Raw genomic sequence first — 23,990 nt, forward strand, 5'->3', positions numbered from 1 at the left:
GATCAGTTCCTTCTCTGCTTGGGAAGTCTCTGCGGGAAGCTGAGTTCAAATGAGGTCTAGGAAGTGTAGACTCTGCGGGGAGAGTTGGCTGGGTCATCCTATCACCCTCCATTGGCTACAATGGCCTGCAGAATCCATCTCTATTCTGATAGACCTGGCACGGTGAGATCCTGGAAATCTTACAGGCCTTTCTACAATTCTGTTTTCTCACTTTAAAATAATAACTGCTCTGGAGATAGTTGGGAGGATCAAAGGAGGTAAAATATGGAAAGTACGTCACACAATGCTTGGCCCATAGTATAAGTGCTCCCCTGCTCACAACTGTTCTCGCTGCTTGAGCGGACTGGTAGCCCCAACTACTGCCAGAGTATCCTCAGGCAGCTACTGAAGACAGACGTAGAGACTTTTGCTCTTGCTGGTTGCGTCTGTTTTCCAGGCTCTGGGCCAACCACTCCACTTCTGTTAGTTAGTCTTTCTTGAGCCAGGGTATAAAGTTTCCACTTTCTGACATTCCCATACAGTTCCGCCCCAAAGAGGCCATATCTATGGTAAACTTCATCATTTTTTGGGCAGCAGTATACTGAACACCCTTTTTGTGTTTGGGGGGGTCCCCCTGTCCCACAGCTGCCATCTCATGAGGCAGAGCCCATTTCCCTCTGTAGAAGCAAAAAATGCTATGCATTCACTTTCCCAGGCTCCCTTGCAGCTAGGGCTCAGACATATGACCTGGGCACTGTCAACCAAACACCTACACCTACTTCAAGAGGCGGATTGTGACATCACTCCATCCTGGAAGTGGCAGGTGGCAGTGCCAACATCCAGCATTGATAGTATCGGTGCTGCAGCCTGGCTGGGGTGTCCTGGGCATTGGCAGTGGAAGCCGTATCTTCACAGGACCAGTTCTGGGATGTTATTTTTGGCGTTGCTTCTAGCTCTATAAGCTCTGAGCCCTCCCAGAGAGTCTGAGCTACTCCATACCCATTAATAAATTTCTTTTCTTCTTGAATTAGCTAGAGTTGATGTCTGACTAATAACTTGGTACCAGAAGTAGTTTCAGGCAGCAGACGCTCGGGGAAATGGAAGTAATCTGGATTAGCTCCCTGGCCTGGTTAGGACAGAAGGCAATGAAAATCCAGCAGGTGCTAAGGGATGGGACTTTAGCAGACCATGGACACAGTGGTGAAACAGTTCATCAGATTATCGCCTGCTATGGACTGAATTGTGTTTGACTTTGTGGGTTATCTGGCTTTTTTCTTGTTAGGGTAGGAACCACCCTCTTTACAGCTTTCTACATTCCAGGCAGAAGACAGAAGCCCCTAGATTCAAAATAATCAAAGAAATTGGACTTCAGTTACTTCAATTTTGTCATTTTATATGACAACTTGGACCCTTTTTGTTTGAATTTTTTTCTTTTTTTTTTTATTTCCCCCGAGGGGGTGCACCCTTCCTGGAGGTACTGCAACACCAGGTCGATGTGCGCAGTGGACAGAGCAAGCTCCTATTGCATCTCCCTGCTCCAAAAATACATGTAATATATTGTCCTCGGATAGAGGACATATCAGATATTAAACTGATAAGAAGAGATACCACACTGGATCTTAGCCAAAAGGCCGAGAAGCGATGTTTGAAGTTTTTTCAATTGAAGTCGTTTGAATCAATCCTGAAAAGCAAAGACACTGTCAGTATTGCAATTTCTGGAATATATTGTGTTTTGGGACTTCTATGAAATTCTGACACACTTACCCTTATGTTTAAGACTTTTCCTTGGGGCCGGCCCCGTGGCCGAGTGGTTAAGTTCGCCGCTCCGCTGCAGCACCCCAGGGATTCACTGGTTCGGATCCTGGGCGCGGACCGACATGGCACCACTTGTCAGGCCATGCTGAGGTGGCGTCCCACATAGCACAACCAGAAGGACCTACAACTAGAATATACAACTAGGTACTGAGGGGATTAGGGGAGAAAAAGCAAAAAAAAAAAAAAAAAAGGGAAGATTGGCAACAGTTGTTAGCTGTTAGCTCAGGTGCCAATCTTTAAAAAATAAAAAAATTTTAAAATAAAATAAATAAATAAAACAAAACGTGTTCTTCACTCAACTATGAGTGAAGACAGATGACAAATCTGGGTATAAACTCTTTTGAACATTAATATACAAAGACCAATTTTGACAATATTAGTAATAAATTTGGAGAAGGCTCAAAAAATAGAAACTGCAATATAATTCATTGTGCAACAGATTACATGTAGGTTTTTCTCTTTTATCAAAAAATACATGAATGCAATTTAAAGCTATTAGTCTATTACTTTTCCTTTTTTATACTGTAAAATTTTATTTTGTGACACAACTATACATATATTAAGTTTAATAAAAGAAAATTTTCACTGTTTCTTTTATCTGCTTTTTCTCCCCAAATCCCCCTGGTACATAGTTGTATATTTAGTTGTGAATCCTTCTACTTGTGGCATGTGGGACGCCGGCTCACTGTGGCCTGATGAGCAGTGCCATGTCTGCACCCAGGATCCGAACCAGTGAAACCCTGGGCCGTGGAAGCAGAGCATGCAAATTTAACCACTCAGCCACGGGGCTGGCCCATTCACTGTGTTTTTTAGAAATTGTTTCACAATTACTGAAAATAATTTTGTAGCATAAAGGTGTTAAAAAATGATCCACTCCAGATGATGAATGCACTGGCTATGTCACTGATAGAAAAATGTTGCAGTAATGTTTGGGGTAATTAATCTATATTATCAAACAGGGAAATGAGTTGCTGTTCAATAGTGGCAGGGGAGGGGTGTGAGAGGACCCAGGGAGACTAGTGTCACACTGAAAAACACCCAGTCTATTGAGGTGCCAGCTAAATGGAAGGTGAATGTGGAACAGATATAGGGACATCATAAGGGTGATCCTTGTCAGCTACTGCCTCGTGACCAGTTGCAGATATAAGGATTGCAGCAACGAACTATAGTTTGCTGCTGTGTGATTTAAATAACATATATTTACATACCCTAGTAATTTACATAAAGTTTTAAATAATATAGATTTATATCTTTTTTTGTTTTCTTTAAAGATTTTATTTTTTCCGTTTTCTCCCCAAAGCCCCTCCAGTACATAGTTGTATATTCTTCGTTGTGGATCCTTCTAGTTGTGGCATGTGGGATGCTGCCTCAGCGTGGTTTGATGAGCAGTGCCATGTCCGCGCCCAGGATTCGAACCAACGAAACACTGGGCCGCCTGCAGTGGAGCGCGCGAACTTAACCACTCGGCCATGGGGCCAGCCCCTAGATTTATATCTTTTAAATTATTTTCCACTTTTCTGCAGTATTTTATTTAGAGTATCTTTGGCAGTTAACTTTTCAATTTAGTCCACAGGTTACACAATATCTAGACAGGATCAGAGTAAGAAGAGACAGACATTGCGGCTGGCCCCATGTTTCGTTGGTTCGAATCCTGGGCGCGGACATGGCACTGCTTGTCAGACCACGCTGAGGCAGCGTCCCACATGCCACAACTAGAAGAACCCACAAGGAAGAATACACAACTATGTACCTGGGGGCTTTGGGGAGAAAAAGGAAAAAATAAAATCTTTAAAAAAAAAAAAAAAAAAAAAAGAAGAGACAGACATTGCTCAGAGATCCTAGACTTGGGACCAACAGAGTACTGACAGTACTTTGATGTGGCCCCTGGAGAGGACATAACCACTTTGGCATGTATAACAATTTCATGCTTGCCTAGTTAGTCTTCTTTTACTTTGGTTTTGACTGTATTCTCTCCTCCTTGGCCCTAAAACAATGTTTTTTCCTTTAACTTACAGGCATACCTCATTGTATTGCATTTCACTTCATGGCACTTCACAGATACTGCGTTTTTTACAAATGGAAGGTCGGTGGCAACCCTGCATTGAGCAAGTCTATCAGCGCCATTTTTCCAACAGCATCTGCTGCTCACTTCACACCTCTGTGTGACATTTTGATAATTCTCACCATATTTCAAACTTTTAAATTATTATTGTATTTGTTACAGTGATCTGTGACCAGTGATGTTTGATGTTACTATTGTAATTGTTTTGGGGTGCCAGAACTGTGTCCATTTGAGATGGCGAAATCAATTAATAAATGCATATGTTCTGACTGCTCCGCCAACTGGGTGTTCCCTGTCGCTCTCCCTCTCCCTGAGCCTTCCTATTCCCAAGACACAACAATACTGAAATTGGGGCAATTAATAACCCTACAATCGCCTCTGAGTGTTCAAATGAAAGGAAGAGTTACACGTCTCTCACTTTAAATCAAAAGCTAGAAATGGTTAAGCTTAGTGAGGCAGGCATGTTGAAAGCCCAGATAGGCTGAAAGCTGGGCCTCTTGTACCAAACAGTTAGCCAAGTTGGGAATGCAAACGAAAGGTTCTTGAAGGAAATTACATGTGCTGCTCCAGGGAACACATGAAATAGAAGAAAGTGAAACAGCCCTATTGCTGATAAGGAGAAAGCTTCAGTGGTCTGGATAGAAGATCAAACCAGCCACAACACTCCTTTAAGCCAAAGTCTGATCCAGGGCAAGGCCCTAACTCTCTTCAATTCTGGGAAGGCTGAGAGAGGTGAGGAAGCTGCAGAAGAAAAGTGTGAAGGTAGCAGAGGTTGGTTCATGACATTTAAGGAAAGCCGTCTCCGTAACATCAAAGTACAGGGTGAAGCAGGGAGGAACTGCAAGTTACCCAGAAGATCCAGCTCAGATCATTATCAAAGCGGCCACACCAACAACAGACTTTCAATGTAGACGAAACGGCCTACTATTGGAAGAAGATGCCATCCAGGACTTTCATAGCTAGAGAGGAGAAGTCAATGCCTGGCTTCAAAGCTTCAAAGGACAGGCTCTCTTCTTAGGGACTAACACAACTGAGGACTTCAAGTTGAAGCCAATGTTCATTTACTATTCCAAGAATCCTAGGGCCCCTAAGAACTATGCTAAATCCACTCTGCCTGTGCTCTATAAACGGAACAACAAAGCCTGGATGACAGCACATCTGTTTACAAATGGCTTACTGAATATTTTAAGCCCACTGTTGAGATCCAGTGCTCAGAAAAGAAAGATTCCTTTCAAAACATTACTGCTCATTGACACTGCACCTGGTCACCCAAGAGCCCTGATGGAGATGTACAAAGAGATTAATGTTGTTTTCATCCCTGCTAACACAACATCCATTCTGCAGCCCATGGATGAAGAATTCATTTCAACTTTCAAGTCTTATTATTTAAGAAATACATTTTGGGGGCTGGCCCTATGGCTGAGTGGTTAAGTTCGTGCACTCCTCTTCGGCGGCCCAGGGTTTTGCTGGTTTGGATCCTGGGCGCGGACATGGCACCACTCATCAGGCCACACTGAGGTAGTGTCCCACACAGCACAACCAGAGGCACTCATAGCTAGAATATACAACTATGCACCAAGGGGCTTTCAGGAGAAGAAGAAAAAGAAAAAAAAGATTGGCAACAGATGTTAGCACAGGTGACAATCTTTAAAAAAAGAAAGAAAAGAAATATTTTGTAAGGCTATAGTGGCCACAGATAGTGACTCCTCTGATGGATCTGGGCAAAGTAAATTGAAAAGTCTCTGAAAAGGATTCACCATTATAGATGCCATTTAAGAACATTCGTTATTCACGGGAAGAAGTCAAAATATCAACATTAACAAGAGCGTGGAAGAAGTTGATTCCAGCCTTCCTGGATAACTCTGAGGGGTTCACAACTTCAGTGGGGCAAGTAACTGCAGATGTGGTGGACACAGCAAGAGAACTAGAATTAGAAGTGGAGCCTGACGATGCCCTAAGATGCCTAAGATGCCTAAGATGATAAAATCTTAATGGATGAGGAGTTGCTTCTTATGGATAAGGAAAGAAAGTGGTTTCTTGAGATGGAATCTACTCCTGGTGAAGACACTGTGAAGACTGTCGAAATGGCAACAAAGAATTTAGAATATGACATAAACTTAGTCGATAAAGCAGTGGCAGGGTTTGAGAGGACTGATTCTAATTGTGAAAGGAGTTCTACTGCGGGTAAAATGCTATGAAACAGCATCACACGCTACAGAGAAATCTTCCGGGGAAGGAAGAGTCAATGGATGTGGCAAACTTCACTGTTGTCTTGTTTTAAGAAATTGCCACTGCCACCCCAACCTTCAGCAACTACCATCCTGATGAGTCAGTAGCCATCAACACCAAGGCAAGGCCCTCCACCAGCAAAAAGATTATGACTCGCTGAAGCCTCAGATGGTGGTTAGCATTTTTTAGCAATATTTTAAAATTAAGGTATGTAGTTGTTTTTTAGATATACGCTATTGCATACTTAAAAGACTACGTTATACTGTAAACATAACTTTTTTTTTTTGAGGAAGATTAGCCCTGAGCTACCTACTGCCAATCTTCCTCTTTTTGCTGAGGAAGACTGGCCCTGAGCTAACATCCATGCCCATCTTCCTCTGCTTTATATGTGGGATGCCTACCACAGCATGGCTTGTCAAGCAGCACCATGTCCGCATCCAGGATCCAAACCGGCAAACCCCAGGCCGCCGAGAAGCGGAACATGTGTACTTAACCACTGCATCACCCGGCTGGCCCCTGTAAACATAACTTTTATATGCACTTGGAAGTCAAAAAATTTGTATGACTTGCTTTATTGCAATATTCGCTTTATTGCAGTAGTCTGGAACGAAACCCACAATATCGCCAAAGTATGCCTGTATTCTTCTTGCTCTTAAAACTTGCCTCAGGGGCTGGTCCTGTGGCCTAATGGTTAAGTTCGTGGCTCTGCTTGGGTGGCCTAGGATTTTGCTGGTTCGGATCCTGGGTGCAGACATGGCACTACTGATCAGGCCATGCTAAGGCGGCATCCCACAGCCACAACTAGAAGGACCCACAACCAAAATATACAACTATGTACTGGGGGGACTTGGGGAGAAAAAACAACTTGCCTCAAATGTATTTGATGCTGTCAAGGTATAAATAAAAAGAAATATGTGATGAAGGTAGAGTAGAAATCAATCCTTAAAATAAAAATACAATATAGGGCCCTTACAAACATCGCTATTTTACACTCAATTCACTTTCCTTTTTTCTCCAACTCATTTCTTAGAACAACCTTTCTGCCTTTCACAGAGGCCTCGAATCTGATCACTAAGACCTAGAACTACCCAAGTCCTTTGGGGCGTTAGAGTTGAGACACCTTACATTTCTGTTTGGCTATTTTGGATGCCTTATGTTCCCAAAACTTTGTCCGTGAGCATCTCTTTGACTTATATGGCATGGCTTATAAATAGCACCTTTGGTACTATTTCCACAAAATTAAAATGGTTCATAACAAGAATTCCAATTTGAAGAAATTATTCAGCATGTCTCTGTGCTAGAGATAAAGGTAGAAAAGACATGATTCCAACCCTTAAGGAGGAAAAGACTGAAAACAAATTGTGCCAATGCAGTGTGATGTGTGCTACAATAAAAGTTTACACAAAGAACTGAGAGTCTAGAAAAAATTTACTGTGCCTGAAGCTGAGGGATTTCAGAGAGATACAAGAGAGGTTTCAGAAAAGTGCCATCTAGTGAAGTAGAATTTCATTAGGAGGCAGACAGGGTATTTCAGACTAGGTAGGGAGATGAGGAAAATACGGATTTGGAGATAGTTGAGGTCCCAGCTACATGATTCATAAACAATGTATGCATGAGCTTAGGCAAATCACACCTCAGCTTGAGCTCACTAGCAAAATGAGAGTGTTTGCCTGCAAGATCTCTATGGTTCTTCCTACTAACAGGGTATATTTGTAGCCATCCACACTTGACAATAATTCCTTCAAAGCAGTAACAATACACTATACAGCATTTTATATCCATTTTTACATATTTCTTGATTATAGAATCCATACATCTTCTGTATCCCGCTTTTACCACCAAAAGAATATTTTCCATTTCCTCAACATCTTCAATTTCTCTCCCCCCACAGACTTTCCTCCTTTTCTTACAAAATGTGCCTGTGCACCAGTTTCTCACACCTTAGAAACAAACCTTCACCTGACTCTACTTGGTAAGTATTTTAGTTCCGTTTTAAACAGCCAAACTTCTGAAAGAAGTTTTAGCTCACCACTCTCTAACTTCTAAACTAGCCATTAATCTCATCATTTGACCAAAACTGCTGGGAGATTCAAAGAAAACTGACAAAATGCTGAAACAACTGTCCAAACGCAATGACCGACTCTAAGCTGCTCCATCTCTCCTGCGGCCGTTAACGTTGCTGATGGTGCCCTCCTTCGTCCCATTTCCTCTGCTCCTCTTGATACGTACTTCTTCAGTACACACCTAATTCACGTAAAGTTTATTGAGTGCCTATTCTGTGTCATGAGCAACAAGACTGTGTTTAAGGAGTTTACAATCGACTGCAGTAAAGTAACAAGAATATAAGGTAGAACGCACACAAGTCCTGGGCACTTAGGAAGTCCCACGGCAGCTTTAGGAAGGTTCATGGCGGTGGACTTAAAGGATAAGACTTCACTTTATAGAAATGGAGGATAAACCATATCCAAAAGAAGAAACAGTAATTTTAAATGCACAGAGGCAGGAAGCACAATGCGTACTTAGAGAAACATTACTAGAGGGAGAAAATGGGAGATATTTTAATATAAACTTTTATTTTCACGAAAAGAATAAATGAATGGTGGTTAAAGAAACAAAAGGCTTATAATGAAAATAAGTCTTCTGCCCAGCCTTTTCCAGTCCCTGGTCTCACTGTTCAGAGAGAAACTTTCTTAACTGTTTATTCAGATTGTTGCCATCTTTTAAAAAATAATATGCTTTGAATGCTATTTCTTAACTTATAAATTCTGGACATATCTACAGTCTGTTTTGAGAGATGAAAATTTGGCATTCTTAGAGACCCCCCCCCCCACCTCTTGCAATAGATTTAGTACATTTGGTTAAATTGATTATCAGTATTTATTGCCTTGAAAATGTTGTTCATGAAGAGCTAAGTTGTGTATTTTAATTATATTTTTTCCCTTGAGATAACCTACAGGATATTAGACCAGCTCTGCAACCATACTGGAGCTCAAACCCTGGATACGGTACTTCCCAGCTGTGTTAATTTTGAGCGAGTTATTTAATATTTCTGCCCATTTCCTCATCTGCAAGATAATAATAGGATCTACAGGGTTGTTGCAAAATCAGATTAAATTAGTTAATAGATGTAAAAGCATATAGAACAATTACTGGCAATTAGTAAATATTCAAAAAATGTTAGCTATTCCTATTACTGTAGGGTTTTGTCCTAGAGTTTACAACTGTCTTTCTCTTGTGCATTTCCAATTGTTCCATCCATGCAGGACATGAACTGTATAATTCCAGGGGCTCCACTCACATGGGAAGAATAAATGAGGTTATGCAGTAAGGCGATCTGTCTCCATATCAAATATTTTGTCAAGTCCTCTTTTCTAAGAGTCCCCTCTCCCAAAGCCCTCTATCCCGCTCTAATAAACCTGGTTTCTTTTTTTGTTTTTTTTTGAGGGAGATTAGCCCTGAGCTATCATCTGCTGCCAATCCTCTTTTTTTTTTTTGCTGAGGAAGACTGGCCGGTGCCCATCTTCCTCTACTTTATATGTGGGACACCTACCACAGCATGGCCTGCCAAGCAGTGCCACGTCCGCATCCAGGATCCGAACCAGTGAACCCTGGGCTGAAAGCTGGTTTATTTTTGTGTTGTCCTCATGGGTCTTTCCTGTATCACTCTCCTGAATTAGATCCACTGTTTGACACCAAGTATCTTTATTTCTTGATATACTACATTTTGTGACAGCAAAATATCTGTAAGCAACTTAAGATAGTGTGTATAAGTAAAATTTCTGAATCTTTGAATGTTAAAAAAAGAAAGGTTTTATTCCATACTAATGACTGACAGTTGAATGAAAATTTAAATGAAAAATATTTTTATCAGCATTTAAAAAGCATTCCTGGGCTGGTCCCATGGCATAGTGGTTGGGTTCAGCGTGCTTCGCTTCAGCGTGCTTCGCTTCAGCAGCTGTATTCATGGGTTTGGAACTGGGCACAGACCTACACCACTAGTCAGCTATGCTGTGGCAATGACCCACATATAAAAAGTGGAGAAACATTAGCTCAGAAGTTAGCTCAGGGCGAATCTTCCTCAGCAAAAAAAAAAAAAAAGAGAAGAAGTAGTAGTATTGTGACTATAGTTTGTTGGCTATCTCACTTTTTTAATCAAAGACAATCATGCACGGTGGGGGATGAGAATTACATATCTCCATTATCATTTAATTCCCATTTTTAGCCTCTTGTAACGTCACACAGTGCCTAGTTTCTTCAAAGCCTATCCCTCTCCACAGTTCAAAGCTCCCTGCGTTCCAGCCAGGCTGTGGTAGCTTTGGCTCACATGTGTTTGGCTTCTACTTTGTAGGGTTTTGCTTTCAACCATTGTTGAGCCTATCCTTTTTTCTTCATTGTTATCAGCTTATGTTTCATTCTCTTAAGTGTAGTTTTAGGAGAAATGGAGGATGAATGTGCCAACCATTTTAGCTTTACTCAGAAGTCAGTATCGAATTGCCAACAAGAGAAATCAGATGTTCAATGTAGTTTGGAAAATAACTTAAGACGTCTCTTAACAGGATGGTAAAATAGGAACACAAGTTTGGACGTCATAGAGGTCGAGTCGTGGTCAGTTGCTCATCTTGTTTCTTCAATTGTAAAATGAATGGAATAAAAAACCACTTTGGAAGAATTCAACGAGATAAGACAAAATATCTAAAATCCCATCTGATACATAGTGAAAGTCCAATATTAAGTCCTATTCCACTTTGAAAAACAATGCTAAGATTAGTCTTAATCAAGTTAAAGAAGTATTCTAATTTTCTAAGAAATAATTACAACTGCAAAATGCAAGTGAACAACGGTCTGAACAGAAGGGAACATCAATGTAAATTAACCCTTGGGAAAGATGCGCAGTCACAGTAAATCTTAATTTAAAAACAAACCCACGTTACTTTCACATTAGTATTTTTTAAGAGAATACTTAGATTCAGCAAGAATGGGGTGACCCTTTTATATATGCTAGTGGTAATATTTATTAGTACTACACCATGGGAAAGCATTTTAGCAATAAAAGAAACGTCTGCAGATTGTCTTTAATAATCTCAAAGACATACAAAGTGCCTCAATATGGCATTATTTATTGTTCATCAAATTAATATATATGGATTTTAAGTCAAATGTTACCAAAAGACTATTTTAAAAAACAAACCTGTGACTGCTAAGGGCTGAAGAGTTTTGTTTTGGGATAATGAAAACGGTCTAAATTGGTTTGTGCTGATAGATGCACAATTCTGCAAATATACTGAAAGCCACTGAATTGTACATTTTAAGTGGGTAAATATGGTATGTGAATTATATCTCAATAAATCTGCTAAGGCACATATAGACAGTAGATCTTGACACACAAATCCCATTTCATTCTTCCAAGGAAAGCATTTTCAAAAACATGCTTACACTACTATATTTGTATTCATTGATTTAAAACACACTTTCTCAAGGCAGAGTACTTAGCTCTCCTCTACGGTCCATCTCCATTTCCATTCTTCACATCCTTGTACAGTAGTCCCCCCTTATCTGGAGTTTTGTTCTTTGCTGTTTCAGTCAGCCGTGGTCAACTGCACTCCAAAATATTAAATGGGAAATTCCACTGATAAGCAATCCCTAAGTGTTAAATTGCACACCACTCTGAGTAAGGTGATGAAATCTTGTGCCATCTTGCCTGGGATGTGAATCATCCCTTTGTCCAGCATATCCACACTGTCTACACTACCTACTCAGTAGTCACTTAGTGGTCATCTTGGTTATTACATCGACTGTCACAGTGCTAGTGTTCAAATAATCCTTATTTTACTTAATAAAGGCCCCGAAGTGCAAGAGTAATGATGCCGGCAATTTGGATATGCCAAAGAGAAGCCACAAAGCACTTCCTTTAAATGAACCAGGTGGAAGTTCTCAATAAGAAAAAAAAAATCGCATGCTGAGGTTGTTAATACCTACAGTAACATTATTACAATATATTGTTATAATTGTTCTATTTTATTACTGTTGTTAATCTCTGTCTCTAATTTATAAATTAAACTTTATCATAGGTATGCATGTATAGGAAAAAACAGAATATATATGGTTTGGTACTATCCGAGGCTTCAGGCACCCACTGGGGGTCTTGGAACGTATCACCCATGGATAAGGGGGTACTACTGTATTTGGCAATTCTCATAAAATAGTTTACATTATGACTGTATAGTTACTGATCACCTAATGAGAATACTTTTTTACATTTTTGTTTTCCTTGAAGTTACATCTTTATCTATTTTCTGTGTACTTACCATTGCCAATTCTTTCTTTACACTCCAATTAATTCCAATGTAATTTCACACATGATAAAACATATCAGAAAATCAGTTCTTTTCTTTCATTTTGTTGATCTTCCTCTAGACTTCGTCATCATCCCTGTGGTCCTCTATGTACTGAAACGGCTGCTCTGGCATTCTGGCTCTCTCTTCAATCATTCCAGAAATAATCAGCTCCTGTGCTGTAACTCGTGTCTTTCTTTGGCATGCCTCACTCCTCCATGTTGGTGATTATGAGTCAGGTGCTTCCCAAGAAAAGGACAATGGAAGGCAAATTTTTGGGGGGACCCTGAATATATGAAACTATCTTTATTCTACACTGACATCTCAGCTGGGAAGAGAATTCTTAGCTATCTTTATCATTATTTGGGGGGGGGGGGGTGGAGATTATCCCTGAGCTAACATCTGCTGCCAACCCTCCTCTTTTTGCTGAGGAAGACTGGCCCTGAGCTAATATCTGTGCCCACCTTCCTCTACTTTATATGTGGGAAGGCTGCCACAGCATGGCTTGACAAGCAGTGTGCAGGTCTGCACCCAGGATCCAAACTGGTGAACCCCGGGCTGCCAAAGTGATGTGCACACCACTGCTGCGCCACTAGGCCAGCCCCAAGAATTCTTAGAAGTAATTTTCACTTAAAACTTAGTGGTCATTGCTTCACTGTCCCCTAGCTGGCCATATCACTGTTGATAAACTTCATGCCATTCTTATTCCCATTGTAGGGGCCTGTTCCTCACACTACAATCCCAGTTTTTGAACTTTCTCATTTTTCTAATGTTTTGAAACAAAATGCACCTTACTGTGGATCTTTTTTCATTCACTGTCCTGGGTGCTTGATGGGTTCTTTCAAAGTGGAGAAGAGTGTCCTTGATTACTTTGATACTTGGCTTCATTCTATTTCTTTTAACACTGAAATTCCTATTAGTCAGATGTTGGAACTTCTGAAGTGGTACTGTAATTAAAAAAAAACTCCACCTTTTTGTATTCTTTAATCTTTCTTGTACTTCCTAAACTGCAATTTTTTTTTTTGTAAGATTAGCCCTGAGCTAACTGCTGCCAATCCTCCTCTTTTTGCTGAGGAAGACTGGCCCTGAGCTAACATCCATGCCCATCTTCCTCTACTTTATATGTGGGATGCCTGAAACAGCACAGTTTGCCAAGCGGTGCCATGTCCACACCCGGGATCCAAACCGGTGAACGCTGGGCTGCCGAAGCGGAACATGCACACTTACCGCTATGTCACTGGGCCAGCCCCCAAATGTTTTAATTTTTGAGGTATAATATTTAACTTACAAAATCTTTTTTTTTAATGGCACTTTGTACTTTTTCATGGAAGTAATTAGTATCTTATCTTTGAAGACAGTTAGACTTTCAGGTTTTCTCCCTGTATTGATCCTGGTTTGGTCTTGGTCATTAGCGTTGGGGTAATCTTCAAAAATCTGGTGATTCCTGAATTTGTTCATACTTTCAAGTTTACTGGAACTCAGCTTTCTCGTTGGAAAATCTTCAAATGTCTGAATCCCTTTGAAGGTCTTTTTTTGGGGACCACTAAGTTTCTAGAAAAAAGGATCCTCCCCTCTTTCTCTGAGAAACGAGAAATCTACCATCCAAGTACACAGAATTTTAATCGATCTTCATTTTCAATCTGTGACTGGTATCTCAGTCTGAAAACTTGTTTCAAATTCTCAAGAGAGCAATTCCCCTTCCATGGTAAGAAGAGAGTAGTAACCCAGCTACCCACCTAACGGGGTAAAAAGGAACAGATTTTCAACTAATCCCTACTCCCAGCACAAAATCTCATCCCCGTATTCTGCAGGGTCTGTTTTCTCCCATTCTTAGGTCTCTGAGTTTGAGGGAGCAAATCAGCTTGCTTCCATGTAAGTGCTCCTCCTGCAGACAATTAGGTTTGAACTTCCTCCACTAATGAGCTTCTACTCCTGTCTGCTTTCCATCTTCCAGAAAAGTATCTGACATTTTGTCTTCTCTTCCATTCTTTGCCCCCATAGATTTCTACCTTTAAAAATATTTCAGTGGAGTTTCAGGAGGCAGCTAGTATTAAAGCATTTGTGGTATCCTACACGTTTAATCAGAAGTCCATGCAGCATAGTTTGTAATACAGAAAAATCAGAAACAATCTACACATCTAAAGGGTAACTGAGATGTAAAATATGGTAGCCCTACCCAATGACCTATTTATAGCCATCCAAAATATTTATATAAAGAAGTTTCAAAGAACTGTTATTATCAGTTGTAAAAAGCTGAGTATCGACAATTATATAGTATTAGCTTGTGTAAAAACAGTACTTCAAAGGAGAGAATACTCCAATATTAAGTAAATTCTACGAGGCACAGTTAGAATTTTTTTTTTGCAGGGGAAAATTTGCCCTAAGCTAACATCTGTCACCTATCTTCCTCCTCCCACCACCCACCAAAGCCCCAGTACATAGTTGTGTACAGTTGTAAGTTCTTCTGGTTCTTCTATGTGAGCTGCCGCCACAGCATGGCTACTGACAGATGAGTGGTGTGGTTCCGCGTTCCAGCTCAGAACTTATTTAAGTCTAAGTTTCCTGAAATGAGCACACTTTTATCACTAAAATTCTTTTTAAAAATGAAAGTAAAGCAAGAAATATAGTGGACAGAAAATTCAAGTTCTCAGTCTGACAATGCTAACTAATCTCATTACTTCTGGGCAAATTAAGGCCTTAACTGTTTGTATCTGTAATTTGAAGGATTGCAGGATTTTCAGACCAATTTTATTATTATGATGGAGTTCAGGCCCAAATTGTGAGATTTAAACAATAAAGAAAGGGATAAGAAAGCAAACTATTCAGGAGGCAACATTTTGTAAATGTGGTAGGAAGTGCAGCAGGGAAAAGAGGGAATAAAAGCATAAATGGTTTAACGGGAAGAGGTATTGGGGGAAGCACTGCTAGATGATACACATATACACACAAAAAATTTAATTAAGAGTATAAGGGGGTATCCTTGGGAAGAAAAGAAATTCCTGAAACGCCCATGAAGAGAATATTAATGTACTGAGTGAAGCTGAGAGCTGAGGCTAGAAGGTAGGACCCACAACTTGAACGAATTAAAAGGATTACCATTTAGGGCCAAGGTTTTTGGTTACGGGAAGTCTTTTCCCTTCCCACCCTCCCCTCTACAGGTTCCCAGCCTCTATCTTCTACCACATCTTGCCTTTTCTTCCTTCCTTGTATAGTATCTCCACTACCTCGTCGCCTTCTAATTACTACTTCAGTCTAGGGATCATAGTCTCCTTGTGTCAGTTTACTTTCTATCTCCACCTCAGTTCAAAGCAATTTCTGCTTCAGTGCGTAAGTGCCCTACCTATAAATAACCTGCCCCCAGAGTCACCCTATTTTCTCAATGCTTTTGTGCGTGCAACAGCCCTCCATCAACCTCAATTCCATTCCTAAGCGAAGAAAAAGAAGAGAGAGAAAAATAGGGAGTCAAGAGCTATCAGGTACAACTGATGGAGCAGAAATCTAACTGATTCACTGTTACAAATGGAGCCGAGATTTACTACAAGAGGAATAAGCATTTGCTTAGTGACCTGGGGGGAACCTAAAAACAAAAATCAGAGACGTTTAAAAGCTACCGTCTCTATGTATTAGTACTAGTGATAGGAAAAGGATCACAGATTTTCCAAAACAAACTCTTCACTACTGCTGATTTTTAAAAGTACACATTTGGAAAAATAATTTTTTAAATAAAGAAAATCAACCATACTAATAATCACCTCAGGAGACTATTATCCTGAATTTGTTTCCTTAAAAAAATTTTGCCTTTTGATTTTACCTCTATATCACGGTATCTTAAGAAGCTTAACCCAAGAGGAGCTATACCTCTCTTCATAAACACAGAGGCATGACATCATGCAGTTAAGAAACACAGTACCTGTAACAGAGTAACATGACTTCTAGGGCCAATTAGATTTTGTGATTTAGGAGATCATTTCCTATGGGTCTCATAAACCAACAACACTGCTATTTATTCTATTATTCCAAAAAACAGGAAAAAAGAGTCTGGTGCATGTACAGCAACTTCCTAAGTCATGGCACCTTAAAAACAGTTGAACTAGTTCACCAAAACATTCTGTTCAATTCACACCATGAGGACTGGTTTGGGTACACTTTCCTTGGAGTGAGGACCTTACTCCCACCTGAATAGGTTTTCCTTTTGATGCTTACAAATGATCCCTCCACATTTCCTATTTTTAAGGAAACAAGAATAGCGTTCTAGGTCTCAAAATGCTACCAAGTTTAGTAGGCACACTGAAACAATATTATTAAATTTCCACCAAAAATAACCTGTGACTCTGGATATCCAACTCATTTAACTAATCTATTAAAAAAAAAAGGAGTGAAGGGGCCAGTCTGGTGGTATAGCAGTTAAGGTCACACGTTCCCCTTTGGCAGCCCTGGGTTCCCAGGTTTGGATCCAGGGAGCAGACCTAGCACTGCTCATCAAGCCATGCTGTGGCGGCATCTGACATAAAATAGAGGAAGATCAGCACAGATATTAGCTCAGCAACAATCTTCCTCAAGCAAAAAGAGGAAGTTTGGCAACAGATGTTCACTCAGGGCCAATCTTCCTCACCAAAAAAAAAAAAAAAAAAAAAAGAAGGGCATGAGACTGGAAGGTCACTTTTTCCCTTAAAATTCTGTAATTATATGAATATGGTTAGGACATACCAATAAGACATCATTAATGCTGTTCCTCAATATTGCTTAGGACAAGAGGTCATTCATCTATCAAGATAACGCAAATAATGTGTATAGCAAAGAAATATGTATACTTCACATATTAAAAATGAAGAGCTGTGGAATAAATACAGTAACTAGGGAGCTGAATGTTAGATGTGTAAGTGAAGAAAAGGCACTTACTAGTTGCCCTCAAATCAAGTTAGGTATATTCTGTACATTCAGCAAAGCTTTTATGCTATAAGGGAGAAACAAAGTACTAGGAGTATTAACTCAGTAAGAAATAAAACGTACTTTGATCTTGTCAAATTTTGTCCAGTTCTATACAGTGTTTGCCTTGTTTTATCTATGTATACTAAATAAAGTCTCTACAAGTATTGTAAACTGAGTATTTAAACAGGTTGGCCTTCTTGATTTTGGTGGAATATCTTATTAAAAGGTAATTTACAGCAGGAAGATAAAGTAGAATGATAAAGTTGTGTTTTAAAGCATTTTTTCTGAAATTAAATGGGGTGAAATGAACATCAGAACATGAATACATGAGTAGACAGTACACTACTATAGGATATACTCCTAAAAGCTTATTAAAGAATTCATGTTATTCACCGAAAATCTTTAATCCTTTGATGATTGAAACAAAACATGTACAAAGTGTTTGCTACCCTTTAAATTTGACCATCCTTTGCTAGGGATTAGCATGAGAGCTCACTTGAATTCCATTTGTTACCCTTGATTTTTAATATGTAAAGATCCAGCTTGCACCATGCTAAGAGCACTTCATACTAGTATTCCAGTCAGGGGCAATTCCACCTCCAGGCTACAGAAACTCACAGGCCTGGTGAAAGCTGGCCATCAGTGCCCTAGAGACACAAAGTAACAGTCAGTTTTGCCACATGAAATAACTAGTACAAATATGAACTAATACAGCCTCTTCCAATTACAAGCGGGGGTAATCCAAGGACAGAAACCCAAGACTTTCTGAAACAACTCGGACTTCTTTCCACAGTAACAGGCATCCTTTCCACAAAGATTTGTATGCATATATGAAAAAAATAAAGACAGTATTACTTTCAGTACCAACTAAGCCTGGATTACTCTAAATTTTGGTTTAGAAGCTAGCCAAACAGTGTTCTATTTTGAAATAACTAACTTTAATTAGAATTAAATAATTTCAACCAATTTTTAAATTCAAAGACAATATAATTTACTGTATTTATCATTATACAGTCATCACTATGAAACTTACCTAGGAGAAATATTTACCTGGTTCTTTTTCTTGTTTAAAGTACTGTGGAGGCTTAACTGCCTAACCATAGATGAGTACCCAGAAAGAAGATATAAACCATTTTCAGGGGAAAACATGCATGCATTTATTTTTAAGAATTCCCAGTAAGTGGGGGAAAAAAAATTCAACATCTTTAAAAATGTGTTTATTTTTTTAAAAATCAGTTGTGTACAAAAGTGTTTTGTAGTTTTTAATTCTCAAGACAAATACCCAACCCTCCACCCACAACCCACCCTGCTTCAATGGTCTTTCTGGTAACCCACCCATTTTCCCCTTACAGGAAGTTAACGGCTCAGAATAGACCCTCCTACAGAATTTATCACTAACAGATTGTTTAGAATAGAGATCTAGAGAAGCTAACAGGCAAGGTTCTTTCTCGGTGAGGTTAATGAGAATCCCTATAATGGCAGTAGACTTCCAGCAGACACCACAACAAAGCACCATCAATTGCTGAAAGCTAAAAAATAGATATTATTTTCAATAGTATTTCATTTTCTATTTGAAAAGTCTTTAAATTACATTAAATAAGTCTCTTTCCCCCCAAAGAAATAGTCTAGCTTTTATTATGATGCCTGTAAAAAGTAGGTAAGAGCAAGCACACAAGGATCGTTTAACAGCACAGTGCAATGATTTGTATCCACTCATCCCCTAGAACCAAACTGATAAACTGTGCCACACCTGATTAGATATAGCAGCATGGTTGAAATAACCAAGCGAAAGGTGACACATTCACAACTTACATTTAAGTGATGATCACAGGTTTATGAGGGTAGATCAGTCCAATAAAGCGGTAACAGAACAAACAGGACAAGGGAGATACTGACACTCCCATATCCCTACGCCACAAGATTTCTGATCCATACTGCAACAGTGCAAAAAGAACACGTGACACAACATGTAGACACTGCAGTAAAGTCACATATGGGAAGAGGCTATTTCTCAGTAAATACTTCAAGTTGCCTTCTTCCCCAGTGATAGCGAGTAGCTGATTATGTTAAGCATTTGTCTCAAACTGGTACTAAAAGAATGGAAATGGTTTGTACCCTGGAATTCAAATTTCTTGAACTAGAAAAGTGATTAATACAAAATCATCTTGCAAGTCCATGAAATAAAGTTAACTGTAAACAGACGGCTTCCTTTTTCATATTCAAACATTGTTTCCATGTATGTACAAGAAAGTATACCTGGCTCCAACTCTTCCCTGACCGAATCCATCTTAAATCTTTAAAACAACAACGAAAATGCTTTATTTCCTGTGTTGCTACAAGGATTGTGGAAACATTATCATACCCCTACTGCAGAGTTTTAAAAGCTCAAATCAGGCATACACTTACAGCCAAGATCTGCTTTTCACATTGATAAACTTATTAAGCAGCCTAAACAGTAACAAGGTATGCTGCATTCTGTAGTGCATAAATGAGCAACATCCACTTTAACTGCCAATTCTTTCTTATACTTTAAAAAATTATTTTGCATAGTTTCAAGCGCTACCAACAATCACAAATGTGAAATACTTCCAAATAAAAAAAAAATCGATCTTACTTTCATTTCATAGATTACTCTCCTCAAAAGCAAAATACTCAGAATCCAAACATATATATATATATATATAGTTAAACATGTTACGTATTTAAGTAAACCATAGTCACAACATTTGGGGGAGCCAACTCAGAGCATCTAATTTAGTATCCAGTTCCTCAAATATTTATATATACTACTTCCTGTATACTTACTTGGGTCACAAACTGCTATTCATTCAGTCAGTAATCTGTACTGAACTACTATACAACTAATTATTTGTTCTTTCAAAAGTCAGGCACATGCTAGGAAATGGACCCAATTACAGTTAAAAGCCTACTGGAGTATCAGTGACTTGTAGCAAATGTGCCTGCCCTAAATGGGATATCACTATATATATATACACACCATAATTTCTGAGGTCTTTAAAAATGACAAATCACAAACAATTGAGAATTATAAAAACAACTTCCACCAGGGTACCTTTTTCCTAGACCTGCACTTTTAGTGTCTTTTTTCCAAACATACATAAGACCAGAGGAAAATAGGAATTCCTTTAATTTCTTTGTTTGGAGAAATGAATCTACCTGTGGAGAGGTGAAAAACAACAAAAAACAGGAGGACAGTGGGAAATGTACCAGAAAGGAAAGAGGGATTATCACATTAAATGTAAATGAGGTAAATAAATTTTTGAAACAAAAATCCATTATGAAAAACCTTTCATACCAAATATTTTACCTTTCGATTTTCTGGGCACTGGGGATATTTAATTACAGTTAGATGAGTAGACACTCTATGGGGCTAATGTACATAAAAATCAAAGGCAAGGTATAGCTGTCTCCAAGAGCTAAGTACGTAATGCTTGACCTTTAGTAACCTCTGAGTTCTCTCTCGCCTTTGTCTAACCACAGGACAATTAAATATACCCTGATAACATAGGCAAATAGTAAAACTGGGTAGATGTGTTTGATAATTAAAATAATCCTAATATTACCAAGCTGCCCTCCAGTAAAAACAAAAAATTAATTCTAACCAACAATGGAACAAATTGTCCACATTTTCACACAATTCCAACCTTACTTCAAAATATAAACAAAAGTACAAGGTTTTAGCTATTTAAAATAAATAAAGAAAAATCATGTTTCCTTTGGCATCTTTAGAAAGTAACTAAACTACAACAATTAAAGGAGGTGATTATATAAAGAAATTTATGCTTAAGCAAACATATAGGGGGAAAAAACATAGCAATTTGTGTTTAGTATGCAAAAACATCAACTACAAGAGTTTACTATTGATTAGGAAAGACAAGTTTTTGGAAGAACCTTCACATCTTTAACATTACAATATATTTAATAACGGTTCTTTTATTGCTTCTAAGATTATTGAGAAGTCAAATGAAATTATGCTAAATTTATGGTTCAAAATTATTTTCCAAACACTTAATGATTCTAATTTAGGATAAATAACACTTGAAGAAAGCAAATCTTTTATAATATGAGTTTCAATATACAGCCTTACTTTAATTCATTCTGATTCCATTACATTTTTGTTATTTTGCATTGGTCCTGAAAATTTAATAAGAACTGTGTCTCTATGTATAGAACTGCCTGCATAAATCCATTTCAACCTTCATAAAATGGTCACATTAATGTCTGAGCTTACAAAACTAATAATTTTCAAACTTTTGAACTTAGAATGAAATGTAACTTTAATACAAATAGAAAGTCTGACTATGTACAAGAGAAGGTAAAGTTTTCAATTCTTATATTTATCAGAAACATCATAAAGAAAGCTAGATTTATAACACACTTCTATTCCTATGTGCATTTGAAGTATGTACAGTAAAACGCCAACACAGCTTTCATGTATTAATAGGGGGAAATGTAAGCAAGAGTGACTTTTAAAGTATTTGATAAAGCAATCTCCATAAAGCAAAAATTAGGCTAAAAAATTGCAAATAGTTGATTTCATCCTTGCAAGTTCTCAAAGAAAAATTTCATCAGCTTGAAAATAGAAAGATGTCAAATTCACTGAAATATGAAGTTGGGTTCTTTCATTAAATCTTAGGAATACTGCAACATCAAGTATTGACTGTTTTTGTAAGAGAAACAAAATTGGCAGCTCCATTTCTACATTATTACTTGCTTACATAGGAAAGTGTTCAGAGTGAAGAACTGTGACAAAACATTCCGAATGGATGACCTAAAAGTGTAGCAAGGGATACTGCCCCTTAGCACATTTCCCCACCAATACAGAGAAGTTTACTATTAGAGTATTAGCTTTGTGTGGCAAGAGGGGAAAAACAGATATGGTGCCCCAGTCTGCTGACAAGGACAAAAAGGCTCTGAATAGGTCACCATCTTCAATTCTGGATAAACCTCATATTTAAGAATTCTCAAAATGCTTAAAATGGTGGTCTTTTCAGCTACCCATCCTAAGAAGTCAAGTACAAGCATGCAAGTAAATTCACAGGCACAGAGGATCCATGTTAAAAACAGTTAAGGTAGCTGTGATGCAACACCAACAATTTAAATGGCCCTGACACACTCAAAATATTATCTTAATTATTCAACGAAATCCTGAAGCAAACTCTCGCTAGTCTTGGTACACTGCTAAACACTAAAGTAGCATGTTTTTTCCATGGTTTTAGCTTAGCTCAAAGAATTTTTACACTATTAAGTAAGAAAAAAATTAAAGTATTTCCCCTTTTTAAATTTACACAGACGTTTAATTAGCTTTATTTACAGAGCAAGGATTTTTTTCAGTCTCCAATGGTGCCTAGATAACATCATTAGGCAAGAATGCCAGTTTAAAAGAAATCTATGCAGAATCCTAAAAATAACAGATGTTGATGCTCCTCAAGAAGGGGCAAGCTTGACTAATATCAGCAGCTCTCTCTCTATGCCTCAGTTACTCAGAAGCAATTCTGTTGCAGTCTCTACATCCCATGATTTTGAAGACAAGGCCACTATTACAGCATTCTGCAGAGAGGAAAAGGGAAGAAAAAAATCAAATCTCAAGGAATTTTTTTTTAAAAAGACTGGCACCTGAGTTAACTGTTGCCAATCTTCTTTTTTTTTTTTTTTCTGCTTTTTCTCCCCAAAACCCCCCAGTACACAGTTGTATATTTCAGTTGTGGGTCCCTCTAGTTGTGGCATGTGGGACATTGCCTCAGCATGGCTTGACGAGCGGTGCCATGTCCGTGCCCAGGATCTGAACCAGCAAGACCCTGGGCCGCCAAAGTGAAGCGAGAGAACTTAACCACTCAGCCATGGGGCCGGTCCCTCAAGGAAATATTTCTAAAATACTGAATCACTCACTGTCATTATACTGAGAAATCACACCTTGTTTTTTTAAGTTGCCTTGCATTTGTGCATAAAAAGCTTCTAAAACCAATGACTGGAAAAGCAAAAGGAAAAGAAAAATCACTAATTTTAATAACAAAGTTCATCAAAATTAGATTTAGAGTATTTTTGAACTACTTTGCTCAGCCAAGGATTTGCAGGAATAATTTAAAATCAATAAACATATCAAAATCAACATGCCTTTACATACTTACCCTATCAAAGCCCATAGCACATAGGTTTTCTATTTTCTTGGTGTATTCTGGACTAGAAACCGGTGCTCCAGCATACACATGTGCCCAAAGTCGAGCTGTCTGTTTGAACATTTCTGGATTTTGTTTGTACTATATGGGGAAAAAAATTGATTGACGTGACAATAGAGTTATAACAGTCAATACAGTGGCTAAGCTCTTAATTGCCTAAGAATCTGGTTTTTGTAAATAAAACTAATTTACATTTAAAATGTGATTAATTCACTTTCCATTGCAAACAAACTGTGTCACTGAAGTAAGGACTGTTTAACCTGTGAAGCTGTGATTCACAAGTTGCGTTGACAAAAGAAAAACAAAGACAAATAATGTTTATCAACTTTAATCTCCAATTTCAACAAATCTGGCAGAAAACGAATACTAAGTGAAGTGAGGTATTAGAGATGTTTCTAAACACTGTGCAATGGCAAACATCATACAACTAAACAGAATTACTAGCTT

At 38.5% G+C, this 23,990-nt stretch overlaps 1 protein-coding gene and 1 non-coding gene across 4 annotated transcripts in view; both read right to left on the reverse strand.

Annotated features, from left to right (window-relative positions):
- Window positions 1–1,431: 1,431 nt before the first annotated feature.
- Window positions 1,432–1,622, reverse strand: LOC139082699 (U2 spliceosomal RNA). Its single transcript, XR_011538904.1, has one exon. It is a non-coding gene; the product is annotated as a U2 spliceosomal RNA (small nuclear RNA).
- Window positions 1,623–19,641: 18,019 nt separating this feature from the next.
- Window positions 19,642–23,990, reverse strand: part of UBE2K (ubiquitin conjugating enzyme E2 K) — a 68,867-nt gene continuing 64,518 nt past the window's right edge. For all 3 annotated transcript variants that reach the window (XM_008532871.2, XM_070615120.1, XM_070615121.1), the window contains 2 exons: window positions 23,496–23,624; window positions 19,642–22,917 (listed from right to left, as the gene is read on the reverse strand). In XM_008532871.2, the coding sequence (XP_008531093.1) occupies window positions 22,843–22,917; window positions 23,496–23,624 (204 nt within the window). In that variant the 3' untranslated portion in view covers window positions 19,642–22,842. The remainder of the gene's footprint in view (window positions 22,918–23,495; window positions 23,625–23,990) is intronic.

This window comes from Equus przewalskii, chromosome 3 (genome assembly GCF_037783145.1).
Source record: "Equus przewalskii isolate Varuska chromosome 3, EquPr2, whole genome shotgun sequence".
Classification (NCBI taxonomy): Eukaryota; Metazoa; Chordata; class Mammalia; order Perissodactyla; family Equidae; genus Equus; species Equus przewalskii.